We start from the raw sequence: 15859 nt of genomic DNA, 5'->3' as shown, positions 1-15859 counted from the left end.
AGCTGTATGGAGAATATCGTATTCCTGGCATCTTGCAAAGGTAGTGACTGACCCCAACCAGAAACTTCTTGCCAGTGGGTTGGTACTTCTGCCTTACTGCAAACCCATTTTAAGAGCATGGCTGGGCTGGTGCCAGAGCGCTCAGTGCCTTGCAGAACTGAGTTCCCTCTGTATCAGTCAGAGCTTTAGTAGTGGATGGAAACAGCAGGGGGAAATCCAGGACACAGACTAATGGGGACGACATGGTGGTAGGACAGGCCTGACAACCAAGACTTGCTCAGAGGGTGGACCACACCAGAGTTGCTGCCTCTGGGCAGCCTCTCCTGCCCATGCAACCACCCATGTTGCTGTGGAGCTGGACAGCATTGCCTCAGGGGACTTGCATTGTGGTGGGAAGGGAGGAACAGCTACGCTGCATTGGCTTTCCACAGCCTTCCAAGGAGATGACTGGGTTTGTAGGTTTATGGTGTTAGTGCTATATGATAAATATTCTGTAAAGACTTTAAAAATCTTTATTAAAGCTGCACCAACCGAATTTATGAGGCTATGGTAATGTAAAGAAGCAGCAAACAAGCCAATGGCTCTTTCAAATGCTTTGATTTTACCACCTTGTTCATAATCACAGTTACAACTGTGTGCACTTTGAAGCAGTCAGTAAAACGCAGCCAGTTAATAGTCACAGTAAGTATCTGCTGTTAAATCAACAGTCAGCTTCTCTAGTCATCTGGCCGGATTACCCTGATCCCACAAATCCCCCACTCTTGCTTGCACAAAGCAGCCTTGCAGAAGGAGGGTTGCAGGATCTCTACCTGTTTTATTCAGAACTGCCATGAAGAATTAAAAGGCACGGTGAGTTTGATATGTGGTGTCTCCACCTTGCATTGTCAACAACAGCAGGATGCTCAGCCGTAGCTGCTAAGGAGATGTGTACATCTGCCTCCTGGCTGCACCAGCAACAGCCTGTTTTCTTTTCCAGCTCCATTTGGAACTGACCGTCAGTGCTTTTGTGTAAACACCGAAATCTGGGTCAATTAACCTCATGTATGACAACAGAATGTAACATCTGCTCAGAGCTGCAACTGATCTGTATAGCTTTCCACAGGAGTATTTGCCTCACCATTTCCCACTCAGCCTCACCACCTCTTCAGGCCTTTGGTCCCAGGTCACAGAGTGCCTCCTAGCACAACACAAAGGATGCCCACCCACCACATGCGGGGCACAGCAGCACCTCGTGCAGCTTAGTTGAATCTTTTCAATGTAAAAAAGCACTTTGAGAAGGAAGTGGTGTCAAGCCTTTGCCTCAATATCAGATGACCCAACTATGTCACTGATTTTAGCAAAGACAATCACTGTTTTTCCATCATACCTTATGCAGAAACATACGGATTTTGGCTTAATGCATGTACACAGGCAAAGGAGGTAAAAAGCTTTACAAAAGGACATTAACTTGCTTGATAGCAGAAGCCAGTTTTAAATTTACAAAGATAAATTTACAAATAAAAGACCTAAACCCCTGCTCATTCTTCTCTTGTAAATATTTATTATCCCCTGCCTAGAAAAAGAATTTCCATCTTCTCTTTCCCTGAATATCTAAATTAAAGTCTCCAGCTGTTTTCTAATTCCACATACTTTGTGCATATCACAGAAACAGTCTTTCCTGATCTGTTTTCCAGATATCTTGCTTTCAAACAATTAGCTACATCAGGATTTCTCCAGAGCAAATCAATTGCTGATAGTTTTGGCTCAGCCAGATACAAGCTTTGGCACAATGACACCCCTCTCAAAAGAAATCACAAGAAATGCCAAGTGGCTGTTATAGTAAACCTCTCAAAAATGAATTACAGTTGCTATACTATGTAGTTCTTTGATTCTGATGTTGTTTATTCATTACCCTTGCAGTATATTCCTCAAAGACAGAATGAGCCAGACATGCTCCAATTACTCCTCTTTGGTAAGCTGCAATTCCTTGCAAAAGTCCTTTGAAGTTGGTACTAATCAATGTGAGGAACTTTGGCAAAGTCCAGCCCAGTCTCAGTTAGCTTAGAAAAATAAAAAGGACAACATAACTGAAAAAGAAATAGCAAATAGAACAGTATGCTCACTAAAATATTACTGCATGACCAGTCCAGGCCAGTCTTACCAGGCTCATAAGCTTTGACAATGATACCTCTAGACAAAGAAGGAAGCAGTATTTGCAAGACAAGGGTCAAATATAGAGAAAAAATGTGCTTTCTGAATTCAGTATGGAAAGTCTTCCATATTTTTTACAAGTTTCCCCAAATACCATATTTCCTGTTTTAAGAAACCTCTTTAGGAAGTAAGTTTTATGCAACTGCTGGAACTATGTGCCACTGAAAGGATTAATTGCAATATTTTCCCTATCTTGTGAAGCTATCTCTGAAGAGAAGCCACCCGCTCCTAAGATGAAGCAGGAGCCCCAGTGATCGTGGCAGGCTTGTTCACTACACATGATGCCAGGTGCACAGCAAGCAGCAGAGGTAAGGACAACTGACAATTGGCAAACACATTATCTGTTGAAGGCCATAAACATTTATGCAGTGCTGCTAGGCATCATGGTGACAAATCTAATCTTTTTGTTCAGATCAGTCCAAGAAAATTCATTACTTTTTTTTTTTGCCTAGTAATTTTACAACAAAATCTTTACTGTTAAATCTGTACGAGCCTGGGGAAAGAATTGCAGGAAGCGTGGACACTTTTATCAGTTGCCATGTGAGCTTGCTTCGCTGCTTGCTGCAGAGGAGACGAGTTTTCAGCATGGCTGAGAGTGTTTTATAGGGGTCAGCCTCTGCCTCTGAAGTCAGCTGTAAGCACTGTGAGTGCCTCTAAACGTGCAAGAGAAATTGCTATGTATGGACCAGAGAGTAAAAGCCAAGGCTAAGCTTGAATGGAAGACATTTACATTAATGCCATACTGTTCGCTTTTCCCAAAGAAAATATCAATGTTTCATGTCCTTACACTCAGAGAGAAGACACAATTCAAGGACTGACAATAGATACTTACTTTAAAACATTTTCTTTCTTTTTATTTTTTTTCCTGATGGTTGCTACAAGCAAAGGAGGTATTCAGAAATGTAACTGCACAATACAAACACAGGCAGCAAACTAAGCTGATGGCATGAAAGGCGTATCTGAGAACATAGAGTTGACAGAATCTGAGTCAGATTTTGTTCGAGTAGTTTTTAAGATACTCTCAGCAATAATATTGTCGTTAGGAAACAGTTTTACTTTCCCATTCTGACTGTGTTTTGGTTCATGCACAGGTTCCAGGAAAACCACCCGTTTACCAGTACTAGCCTTCTTCTCATCAGCTGGCAGCTCTTGTGGCAGTGTAGAATTCAGTATGGATGAGTGGGCACTGCTTTGGTTCAGCTTCCTCTTCTTCCCTTTTGCCTTACACTGACATGGACATGGGGTCAGATAGAGATACAGCAGTACTAAAACAATACTGGCTACACAGGCAGCAAGGGTGGTAAAAGCTGTATTAAATGCTTCATGAGCATGGGACTTGTTCACTGTGAAATTGCTAACATTTATTCTAACCTCTATGGTCTCATTCAATAGTCTTTTCTTATTTATTGCAATGCAGGAATACAGCCCTGAGTCCTCTAGCTGGGCATCAGTTATCTCCAGGCTGCCATTACGGAACACCTTAAAGTTGTCAGTCTCCCTGTCTGGCTCCAGCAATCTATTATCGGGACTAACCCAAACAAAGTGTGTGCCTGCATCACTGATTCTGCTGTCACAGTGTACAATCAGCCTGTCACCAACCTGGGCATCATGAATAAACCCAAAGGCTTGGAAAGAGCTGTTGACGGTGCTTTCAGAGCAATTCAGGAAGTTATCGTGCAGTAAAGGCAGTTTATTGTAACCTTTTGGGTCTGATTGCAACAAACAGGTGTACTCATTTTTGAAGTCCACCACCGAGCTGAAGTGCCTCTGATACCAGAAGATTAGCATGGAGTACAGCATACAGTCACAATAAAATGGGTTGCCATGAAGATAAATTCCACTCAGATGTTTGGCTGGCACTGAACTCAGGCGCTGAACAGGCATCGACTGGATGTGATTAAAGGAAATGTCCAGCAACACAAGGTCTGTCAGCTTATGTTTTCCAGTGTACAAGTCCAGTGGGAAATGCGAGAGCAAGTTATAGCTTAAGTACAGTTTCTGTAATTTGTACAATCCTCCAAAGGCTGGGGGCTCTATTTGCGTAATCTGATTGTTGTACAGCAGGAGAACCTCCAGCACCCTTAGCTCTTGAAACACAGGGCTGCTCAGCGTCTTCAGGCTGTTGGATGACAAGTCTAGGTACTTCAGATTTGGGGTTGTGGAAAAGCTTCCAGTGATAATGCTGCTAATGCTGTTATGATTGATTATTAAAGTGTTCAGTTTCTCAAACAGTGCTGGGACCCATTCAGGCTCCAAAAACCCAATTCTGTTGTAACTGAGATCCAGCCTTTTCATACATTTATAAAGATTTCCTGGGACTCGAGAGAGGTTCTTATTGGTGCAGCTTATGATATCACTGGCACAAATGCAGGCTGCTGGGCACATCCCCCGGGCACTGCCACAAACGCTCATTGTGAAGACCAAGAGGCATGCCAGTCCTCTGCAGTTCACTTTAGAAACTCCGAGTTGAGTAGGAACTGTCCACCAGGTTAAAGACATTGTCATTGCCTCTTATATGTCTCACAGTGCTTCTTGCCACAGGTTGTATGCACAGTTAGCTTCGTGCTAATTGCTGTCAAAAGAGGGATACAGAGGTACAGCAGGTTAACATTTACAATTCATACCCTTCCTGATTTCTTATGCATGCCTTTTGGAAAATACAGGCAATCAATCCTTAATGTTCCAGATGGTTAATTGTAAAATCTAGTTGTTTGTAAGTGATGTAAGCTTAACATTGGTTTTTAAGTAAAGATGAAATACTGCACTTGTGTAAATATTCACACTACAGATATGGTAATTTTTTTCTCTTGAAAAACAATGCAATTATTCTTCAGTCTTGGACCAAGAAATGCAATTTCTGACTGTTCATAAGAAAAAATAATAGTCAGAAATGCTCCTCTGTGTAACAAAACTGGGCAATAGCCTCCCCTACCTGTTTCCAAACCAACACAGACAGAAAATTCCTGGTACAGGACAGAAAAAGCCTCATCCAAAAAATGCTGTGTTCTTGTCTAGTGGGGAGCAGTTGCAACATGTGTTTCTTCCCAATCAGGAAATGTCACACAGCAAAGAATTTTCTCAGACTACTTAGCTTTAAATGTCAAACAAATTCCTTCTTTTCTTTTTCTTTTTTTCCATGCAGTAACTGATAGCTCAGGTAGCAGCAGTCTGTTTTTATAGTTATTCAAGATGTCCAATTGGAATATTTTGTATTCTGCTACTTCTACCTTTGCCAACATAGCTGTTGAGGAGGAAATCTATGCCTGGTCCCTACCTCAGGCACAAGTTTTGGGAACTTTCAGTAAGAATGAGTCAGCCATTTCTCAAAACTTAGTAAAGGAAGAAAAATATTTTGCTCATACTTAAATAGTAAGACCAAATCCAACCATGTTATTTCCTATGAATATTTTAGTGTCACTATGGTTTGAAGCAGGGATGTAACATTTGGCAGGGTAGTGATTCTGTGCCAAAGGATATGCTTTTTCCCATCTGTGAAGAAAATGTACACATACTTATCAGTGTAATGAATATTTCTGTTCACTCTTGCTCTCCCTGGATAGCTGTTAAGAGTTTGTCAGTAAATTCCCAGATGAATCCATCTGCACTGATTACCCCCAACCCTTCACAGCTCAAATGAGGTCTTCAGCTCCCACATATTGACCTCAGACTTATTTCTCCAGTCTCACCCAGCTGTTGGTAGAGTACTGGAGCAGGATCAGCCTCACAATGACTGCTCTGTACTGCTCAGAGTGGCTATGGACAGAAGCTGGGAGAGTGCCTGGGGGCAGCATCAAGGAGGAAAAAGAAGCAACCTCACATGAAAAGAAGCAGAATAAAAAGAGGAGTTGTATTCTCTGATGAGACAAGATGGATGAAGAAAGGATGAGTGTAGAGTATGAAAATGTTAAAATCAAGACCTAGAGTGTGGAGGACAACAGGACAGAAAAGAAGCCAAAGAAGGGGAGAGAGGAAAAAGGAGCATAAGAAACGCACAGGGAAGGAAGGGCAAAGCCAGGAGAGGAGGATGTTAATAGAGCATCACCATCGTTATTAATGAAGCAGCTGAGGAGGAGGTAGTTTGAGCATTCAGAAGGCAGTTAAGGCATACAAGACTGGAAAAGCACATGGGGATGGTGCTAAGGGCAAGTAGAGGGTTAAACAGAAGAGGCAAGAGTTTCAGGAGGTGAACCTTAGAACATGTTCCTCTGGAGAATTTGCATCTGCTACTTATGAATCTAAGATTATATATGCAATTAATTAATATATGTGAAATGCACTAATTTCCACTCTCCTTCAGTTCCAAATTCCACTCCTCTAACCCTCTGCCAATTTGGCAGGCTGCTGTTGTCTGTTGACAAATCCACTCCTAAGTCAAGTGGTAGAGGATGTGCTATGAATCTGAAGAGCTGAACCTTCTAATGACCCACTAAAAGAAGAAATATGAAGGCAGCAGGATATGAGAACTCACCTTTTACAAGAATTTATATACACATTGATTTTAAATGTTTGCATTCACATTAAGAGAATGGCAAGACTGCAAAGTGAAGTGCTCAAAAATTCAAGTGTTAGAATTATGGTTTTCTGTGCTGTTTTAGATTTTCTATACAGTCCTTACTTACACAATCACTTAATTTGTTATCCCCAAAAACCTTTCCTCACACTGTGCACAGGTTCTGAGAGAGAACAGGGGAAAGAACATGTGAAATGCCTGTACCTGAGAAGTGGAGCATACCCAAGGCTCTGCCTCAGCATTTTCATGAGATCAGACTACTTATGAGAACTGATAACTGTCAAGAAAATAATAAACATATGACAGTCACCAACTTGACACTTAGAAAATAAGGAACCTCTGTGTATTAAGTTTGGGAAGGACTGATCTGAAGAAGTTCGGAGATGAGTGAAAAATGCTGACTCTAGCTGGTACTTCTGACAGTAAGGGCTTCTTCTTAATCCCCTGCCTATAAAAGGGATAGAGCAACACTATCTTAGCTATAGAAATATTGTAAAGATAAATTAATTGATTTAAATGAAAATTTAGCATCAAGATTCATAGTCTTCTAGGCTTTTAGATCCTACTGAAGTATATATCTGCATGGGGCTTTCAGTGTGAAGTTAAGAACCCAGAAGAATGGGCTTTTTTTAAATGGTCCTAAACACCTAGCTTGGTTGCTTTTGCTAGCTAGCTAATCTATGGCAACAACTAACAGATACAAATTCTCCTAGAGTGTAAGACCTACAAAGCATTATAGAAATGACCATCAGGGAATAACTCTACCTCAGTGTGGATTTGTATGGCATGCAGTACGTAACACACAGTGGAAACACACTTCCAGATGAAAAGAGTTTAATAACTGCTCATTTAGTTCGTATATTGCATGAATCGAGGTACCATAAAACCTTATGCCATAAAACCATGTGTGTGAAGACTGAATTATAAAGCATCCACAAAATAGGAGACAAACTGCTGTTGCACAGGTTGCTTTTCCCACTAATATTTAAATGCCTGATTCTGCAACGTATGCAGTCTAATTTTTAATGTAACTGCACTTGCAGTTTTGAAATGGCACTTTTAAAATCAGTTCCTATGTTGAGTATAACTGATCCTGGAGATACTCCACATGGGACATACTAGATCAATACTGTTTTGGAAAGGTTACCAAGTTTAATACACTAAACAGCCTTGTATATTTGTTTCCGTCCATACCTACACTATCTCACTACAAACTGAGCTAATCTGCAACCAAATCCCAAGGGCAAATCAGTGGCTTGTGTAAGTTAGCATAATACCTTTGAGTTCTAAGGGGCAAAACCAGCTTGCAAGGGCTGAAAACTGGGTTGTCCATTTCCGAAGCCCACTGAGGTTGCCAAATGAAAACTGTTTCAGATAACTTAACTTGCCTGGTGAGACAAATCCAAATTACAGACACCGTAAACATACCACAGGACAAACAAGACTATCTGGAGAACACCCTGACAAACAGAAACCTTCCTTGCCATGCCCACCTCACAGTGCAGTGCCTACATTCCCAACAGGTTCTTTGCCCTTTTGGAGGGTAGGAGTGTTGAGTTGTAACCTGCTCTTCGGCTGTGTTCCCCATACCTTCTTCATACATTACACAGGATGGCCTATAAAGGCAAGCATGTTCAACATAAACATTTATGACCTATGTGATCATTTGAACTTATTCAAAATGACTGCATAAACATTTCTGAGTTAGTAATGTGCACATGTTAAGTGGTAAGGAAGAACAAAGCCTACAGTCAGCCTTATGTTAAAAAGTGGTATTTCGTTTCATCCCAGTACCCTCACTTCGGGTCTTAGAAAAGTACTACTTTACAAATTTCAGTATTACATTATTTCTCAAAAGAGATATTGCTATTAAATACTATGAGCTAGCATGTGCCAACAGACTCTGGCTAAGTACTTCACCATTATTTCTCAATGGGCTGGGTAAATAGCTTTTTTGATTTATAGTAAAGTGAAGGGCACAGCTGGGAGCTTTGTACTTGAACTCTTTTCAGAGAAATCATTTCTTTGTGGTGTTGAAGTGTGATATTTTAAGTTCACTGCCAAAAACACAGTACACCCCGAGATGAATCATCCATGCAGTAAGGGTGTACATGTCTAACTGTTTGAGAAGAAATGCAGGGTATATCCTCAGATCATAAGGATTATCTTCTGTTGTCAGAAACAGCTCAATTGACAACAACAGATCAACTCCTAGACAAGTTGAGGACTTGGCTCTTAGTTTTGATTTGATTTTTAATGTGTGTGTTTGTTGCGGGGGTTGTAGTTTTTATTGCTTGGTTGGGATTTTTTGTTTGTTTGATTGGTTGGGTGGTGGCAACCTGTGTGCAAATACTTAGCAAATGGTTAGTTTTTCTAACGTTAAACAAACTGGAGTGATTAATGCTTTACAGTAGGAATAACATCTTCCTGTACACTGGTGATATAAATAGTCCCACATTTGGCTCTCACTTTCCTCACAGTGAAAATGCAAGTGTTTGCACCCAACCCTGATGTACTACTGCAGGAGCTGTTGAGCTTCTAGAGAGCTCAAACACGAAAAACATTAAAGATTTCAGCCTACCCTCCAGAAGGCCCACACCATTTCTACATCTCCTATTTCTTTTCCTTGTACCATGTCTCCTGTGAGTGCCTGTTCTGATTGTGAATGTCACCCTACCTGGCCAGCCCACAAGTCACTCACACACCTTTGCACCTTCCCATTGACATTCAGTGACCACACAGCTGCTCTCCTATTCTTATCAGTCTACATATCAGATGAATCAGGGCCATATTAGTTAAATATGATACATGCAATGAACCAGTGATAGCTCAGGTGTTAACAGTGTTTCCTCACAGCCCTTTTCATTTTTTCCCCATGGCATTTGACAAGGCTTTCCTCAGGAGCACAGAAGAAAAAGGGACACTTAGAATGGGGTTTTATTATTTTCTAACAACAATATTATACAAGTGCAATTATTCATGCTTTTAATCCTAACTTTAGGAGTCCTGCTTAAGTACAAAACACAGCCATTAGTTACAAACAGACTAGTGGCATCCTACATAATTAATCTTTCAAATGCTATATTGTAAGGAAGGTCTGCATAAACTTCCATTTCCTTTGCGTGTGTTCGTGTGTGGGATGCTGTTAAAGGAAATGACCCTGTAGTGGTCACCTCACTCCAGGCTCTACTTTGCTTTTATCATTTCTGAGTGGGAAAGGCTCTCTCTGCATTAAATCTGCCTAACAACTGTGCTCAGCATTTCTGCCTGATCATATCTGGATTAACCCCAACCATCGTAATCCACGAGATTTAGCAACATGAGAGATTGGACACCAGAGGCTGTTGGTGAGCTACATCTGGGTGATGTCTTGATACACTGGACTAAATCCCTGAAATGGGCTAAACCATGCTTGATGCAGGACCTAACAGTGATGAAAAAAATAAAGACTTTAGGTTACCTTTGCAGCAAGCTGATCCTGAGGTCAGTCTGTCAAATGGAGTGGTCTCTGGCCAGACCTCAAGAGTGCTCAATTAGAGATTAATTTGTCCTAGCAACCTTAGTCGGTTAAAACTATCTTCTCCCACTCATCCCTCACTAAAGACTGAATTTCCCCAAAGACAGATAACTCACTTGACTTGAAGAAAACTGAGACATAAATGAGTGACTGAGTGACGTACCATGGAGCCTGAGTTGGACTAATCATCAGCAGTCTGTTTACGGCAGTACCAGCTACATGAAGTCAACACTCTGCAGCTCTTATCTCTCTTGAGGGAGTACAAGGGAAATAGGCACCAGTAAAACAACAAATGTATCATTTTTTTTTCCATGTTCCTTTGTAAATCACGCTGCACCCTAGTTTAAACCTTGCAAATTACTTCAGTTGCTAAGGAGATCAGCAAATAATTAAGAGAAAATGCAATGGTAAGTGGCAGTGCCTGTTACAGTATCAGTAACCAGTCTCCAAGCAATGCTAGATCTTATGAAAGTTTAGTTGCCCAGCGTAGGATCCTCACCGCCTCCGAAAGCTTCTCTGACAGGCTAAACTTCAGAGAAACCCCCTTGCCTATGAAGGGGGGGAGAACAGGGCTCCTGCCAGCCCCCCGATGGGAACTGCCCGCTGCAGCCCCCCGATACCTACCGGGGGTATGCGGAGGGCAAAGTTTCGTCGAGCGGGACAGCCGGCCGGGCTGAGCCGGTGCCGCACCGGGACACCCACAAGCACCGCGCCGTACCCTCGCCTCACCCACCTACCCCCGAGGGCTCCCTGGCCGCCTTCCCCGGGCAGGCTCGACCACAGCCGCTCCGTTCCGCAGCAGAGGTAGGAGCCGGGTCTCCACCGCCCGCTGCCGGGCTGCGCTCGCCTCTCGCTCTCGCTCTTCCGGACTCTGCCTGCCCGCCGTGCCCAGCTACTGGAGGGATGCCCGCTTCGCCATCCCACCGGGCAGCGTTACCTGGAGTTCCAGGCGGCCGCTTCATGTCCGGGGAGCGTGGTGCCGTCCCCGCCGCCGCCGCCAGCCCCGGGCCCGCATGCTCCGCTGCCTCCGGGAGAAGTTGGGGGCTGCTGCGGGCGCGGCGGCGGCTCTGCTGCCCTCCGCCGCGGGGGCAGGCAGAGCTGGCCCGCTGCCCACAGCGATGGAGGGGAGCCCCGGAGCCCGGTACCGGAGGCAGGTGAGGAGGGAAGGCAGGAGACTCCCGTGACAGCAGCGCCGGGGTTTTTATCCCTCCTGCCTCCGCCCTCGCGGACCTCCGCTCCGCGCAGCGCCGGACTCCCGACGCGCTCCCGGGGCTTCCGCGGCGACGGGTCAGAGCCGTAGGTACCCCGGGGGAGGAGAGCACCGCCTGCCCCCGCTCCGCCCCTCGGCCCCCGGGGGGCCGCGGCCACGGGAGGGGCAATGCCCGCCCCTCTGCACTCCTGAGCGCGCTGCTGCCCCCGCCAAGAGAGGGCAGAGCTCCCCCTTCTCCCTCCAGCCGATCAGGGTGGGCTCAGCTCTGCTGGTGCAAAGCGGTCCCCAGCCCGCCCGGCAGGTCCCCGGAGCCCCGGCGGGGGGCAGGCAGCCCAGTGCCGCCGCCGGGGAGGCCGGGTTTGGGGAGGGTGCAGCAGAAGATGCGGTCGCTGTTGAAGGCATCAAAACTCCCTGAAGCGGAGATGGGACCTCAGGGGGTTCATAAGGGGCGGATAAAGTTAAAAGGCGCTGTGTTAGCTCCGGAAAATAAGCCTCTGCTTAATTAAGTGATCAAAACCCACGGAACCTCTGCAGTAAGGTGGGCTTTTATGAGAACAAAAGTCTATCAAATTATACAAGGGGTTATCTAAAATTAGTTGGCGGGTACCCGGCTTGTCTTGACCACGGGGTCTGCGGGAGAGCTGCTGCAAATGGGAAAGCGTGACCAGGTCAGAAAGAAAAGCTGCAGCTGAAAGCCTAAGAACTCCCTTCTCTCGGTTACACACTGATTTTAACCTCCTCTGGCGAAGTTTCTCACTACATTTCCACCATAATTTAGAGTACCCTATATTTAGAGACTGAAACTGAACAGAGGCTAGTTTAGCAAATAACAGAGATTGTGGATTTATTGTCATCCAGACATGCAGTTTATGGAATAGTTTTCAGCAAATGGGCTTGTGTATTAAAGCTGCTGTAAATCACACTTTTCTTCTAAGGGTACATAGTGAAGTGATGTTTAATATGAGGGTTTGTGGCTACATATAATGCTTAAGGGTTCCTTCTTGTCTTAAAAATCACGCTACAGGCAAATTAAAATACTTTAGTATAGTACAAGGTATCTGTTAAAAATGTGATTTAATAGATTGAAGCCTGGTGAGCCGTGGGTGATACTGCTATTGGTTTCAGAGACATTTTGAGCACTACCTTACCATAAAAATTAATCTTTTTATTAATAATCCTTATATTCTGTTGTATTTCTGCATTTCTGTGCATTTGGATGATATACTGGTGAAGTTACTTTAATCTCTAAGTTATTGACTCAACATTGATTGGTTTCAGAACCTCCATTGAAATATTTATTTGTTTAAAGCAGCTTGTTGTCTTCATTTAGACCAAACCATTAAAGTTTTCAGGTTGTCTCAATGTATCAAAATAAGGGGTGAAATTTAATTCGATCACATTGCCAATACAATCTGAGGAAGATGATAACAACTTTTTTCATCTCCTTCCCCTGCTATCAAGATTGCAAATGTTGAGCTTGTTCTTCCTAGACCTACTTATGGCATGAAAATATCGGCATATAGAATAGCATATAGAGTAGCTGTCCATTTGTGGATATTTTGCACACTTTCTTTAAATTAAACTGGTTTTAAAATGCCAACAATTTTAACTGCAGATTGTTCAGACCTCAGTAAGTGTGAAGCACTGATAGATACAAAGTGACAGGATTGCTTATAGCCAAGCTATTTAGATTCCAGCCATGAGATCTGGATATAGTGACAATTATTTCAGGGAAGGCAGGCTCCAAATCAGAGTGAAGTGTCTAACACTCAAGGCAATAAAAATTTGGTTTCCAGTTTTATTTTTCTTGTTAATGCTGGCAGGGATTTGCTTTTTATGTTGGAGATCTCAGGGCCCAAATCCTCAAGAAATTGATGGGAGTTGTGATGATCCTTACATGAGCTGCTTATCTTACAGACAGAAGCCATCTGCCAATAAGGAGTCTTTGCAGAGAAATCATGATCAAGGGATGCATTGAACGGTCTGAAAGGAGTTCAGAACCACAGGATCCTTGTAAGTCTAGAAACAGCTGGTTGTAAGCCCAGCAATTCTTCATTCCCTCTGTATGCTGACAAGTCTGTAATGGCATAAAGCAATCTAATTCATTGTGCTATTTCATAACAGAAATGTAATTCAGTATGTAACAATATGTAAGAAATTCTCATTTGTTACCTACTGAATTACAAGGAATTATTATTTAAAAAAAATCTAATTTGTGTGGGAACAATCAGGAATTAACTTTCTTCTATAAAATAGTACTGATGTGAAAGCAGTATCTACCCAAAATCTTTGTTGTTCAAACGTGGGCACAACCCGTGTGAAGCTGACAGTACATTAATTAGAACATGAAACCTTTCTCATGGTAATCTGTACAAATGAGAGGTTGTTGGCATCACCAGTAGAGATTTTTATTGCAGAGAATTGCTGATAGCTGTCTCCTTCTTCCAAACCCATCAGGATCCTGCCTGTGTTTCCCTGCCCCTGTACCAAACTATCTATTACAGTGAAAGCTTTTCAGTTCTTGTTTTCATGTCTTGTGCAGTGCCAAACAGACTGATGGACCTTGAGGAGTTCTTTTAATAACAATATTTCGCTTGTGCTCTTGAAAGCCCCCACAAATACAATAATACCCCTAGTATCTTCAAGAAAAAGTCTTTTTAGTAAACCAGCAATGTTATTACAGTTATACAATTAAATTCATCATTAAAGGACTTTTATTTTCTTTTCAAAAGCAGGATCCTTATTCACTTTTGCTTCAGGCAAGTTTACAGTCCCTTTACGATCAAGCAGTGCAAATGTTGGTCTAGGGACTAATTAGGAAGGGAGTACTGAAAGAAGGAAATATCCTCCATCTCTCCTCTTACACTGCTTCTGGCAAGGGCATGAGTTTCCTGCCATAATGTTTGTGTTGGAAGAAGGATTTCCAGCCTCAGTTTAAGGCCTGGTTATATACATTATAAACATTAGATAGCACTCAGTAGAAAGGGTTAGAGAGTAATCTTCCCTTTTGTGATTCCTCTTTCTTAGTCCTGAATGAATTCTGTCTCAGTGTAAGTCCAGTCTGGCAATTAGGATACTTCAGTACTCCATTGCTGGGAGACATGGGCTTCAGTCCCAGCTGCATGAAGTCTGAAGCCCCATGGGAAGTCAGGTAAGCAAGCTGCACAAAGACTTAAATACAGATTTGAGAGTACCTAGAGAGTTATTCCTCTTCCTGCAGTCATTTTTTAGAAGGAAAAGGTAGCTGACACTGTATTTTGAAATCTACACCAATCAGCTTGACATCTAGTAGAGCAAGCCCCTTAGCAGAGAACAGTGGGTCTGTGGATCCTGCCTGGGCTTCACTGTGAGACACAAGCAAAAATGCTTGGTCCTGTTAAGGCTGAAATGCTTCTGACATGCCCTGAAGTAGTACATGGCTGCTGCCCTGTGAGAGATCTCTCAGTACCGGGGGGGATGAAGAGAACAAAAGGCAGGTCTGGTTGTGGTGTCAGTAGCAGACATGGGTTTTAAAGCTCTTATTGTGTATCAGAAGATGAGCAGGACTGTCACCAGAGAGTTGCAAATGCTCTTTTCAACTCTGTTTTCTAAGTAATTTGAAGCTGGGCCTTGAGGACAGCTTTTCTGTTCCACTAGGACACTCGTCACCAGGCTGCTCAGTCTCCAAGGGCTCAGACTCTTTTCTTCTTTTTATGAAAAATTCCTTTTTTACTCCCACATAGGAATGAACACTGTTCATTAGGCTAAGGGTAAAGAAAATAAGAGAGTGATTCTTTAGCTCAGTGTGTGGGATGTGGAAGGATTGTATCTACTTCCTACCTGGGCAAGCAGTTCCCCACTCCACGTCCTCAGACATTCGAAACTGCCTCTTCTTCCCCTTTATCACTGAAATGTATTCCATTGCTCCTTATTTTCAGTTTAAAAGATCTGAAGGTCTGGAAGGGTTGTTCAAAGAGACATGGAGTATCACATGTCTGCCAGTGCCATCTTTCCCCATTCTGTCATCAGAATGGCCACCAGCTGGTAAGTACTATTGAACAGGGAGTCACAGTGGCTAGCATTAAGTTGAAGTTCTTATTAGGGGTGAGTATACTTCAGGATAAAAGCTTTTTACTATTTATATTTATTGCTTTAGCCCTGTTTTTTTTTGCCCTTCCTCCATTCAAAATGCCTCTTTACTACGCAAAATGTCAGTTCCTCAGTTGGGCAGATTTGCAGTCACTTGCAGTCCTCTCTGATGTCTTTGCTGACTCTAGGATTTCATAAGACCAAAGATGGGAAAAAGACCAGCAGTTATATCTTAAGTGTCTCTGTTAATCAAATTGATTTACTTTAAGGGTCTCCATGCTGTGTGCTGGTGTCATTAAGTTTGTGTATAACTTACAGAACATGCAGTTTATGTCCTGGATGACTTCTAGAAAACTGAAAGCTT

The 15859-nt window shown here is 43.0% G+C and overlaps 1 protein-coding gene across 2 annotated transcripts; it reads right to left on the bottom strand.

Annotated features, from left to right (window-relative positions):
* Positions 1-3022: 3022 nt before the first annotated feature.
* On the bottom strand, positions 3023-11520 carry AMIGO2 (adhesion molecule with Ig like domain 2). Of its 2 annotated transcripts, none has more exons than XM_034063377.1 (2): positions 11155-11520; positions 3023-4762 (listed from the first exon to the last, which is right to left on the bottom strand). In XM_034063377.1, the coding sequence occupies exon 2, from the start codon at positions 4693-4695 to the stop codon at positions 3124-3126; it is 1572 nt and encodes a 523-aa protein (XP_033919268.1). In that variant the 5' UTR covers positions 4696-4762; positions 11155-11520; the 3' UTR covers positions 3023-3123. The 2 variants fall into 2 exon arrangements, with proteins under 2 accessions (XP_033919268.1, XP_033919269.1); XM_034063378.1 differs by lacking the exon at positions 11155-11520 and adding an exon at positions 10381-10494.
* Positions 11521-15859: the final 4339 nt, after the last annotated feature.

This window comes from Melopsittacus undulatus, chromosome 5, assembly GCF_012275295.1.
Source record: "Melopsittacus undulatus isolate bMelUnd1 chromosome 5, bMelUnd1.mat.Z, whole genome shotgun sequence".
Classification (NCBI taxonomy): Eukaryota; Metazoa; Chordata; class Aves; order Psittaciformes; family Psittaculidae; genus Melopsittacus; species Melopsittacus undulatus.
Note: the sequence above shows the minus strand (reverse complement) of the source record. Positions and strands in the feature narration are given on the sequence as shown.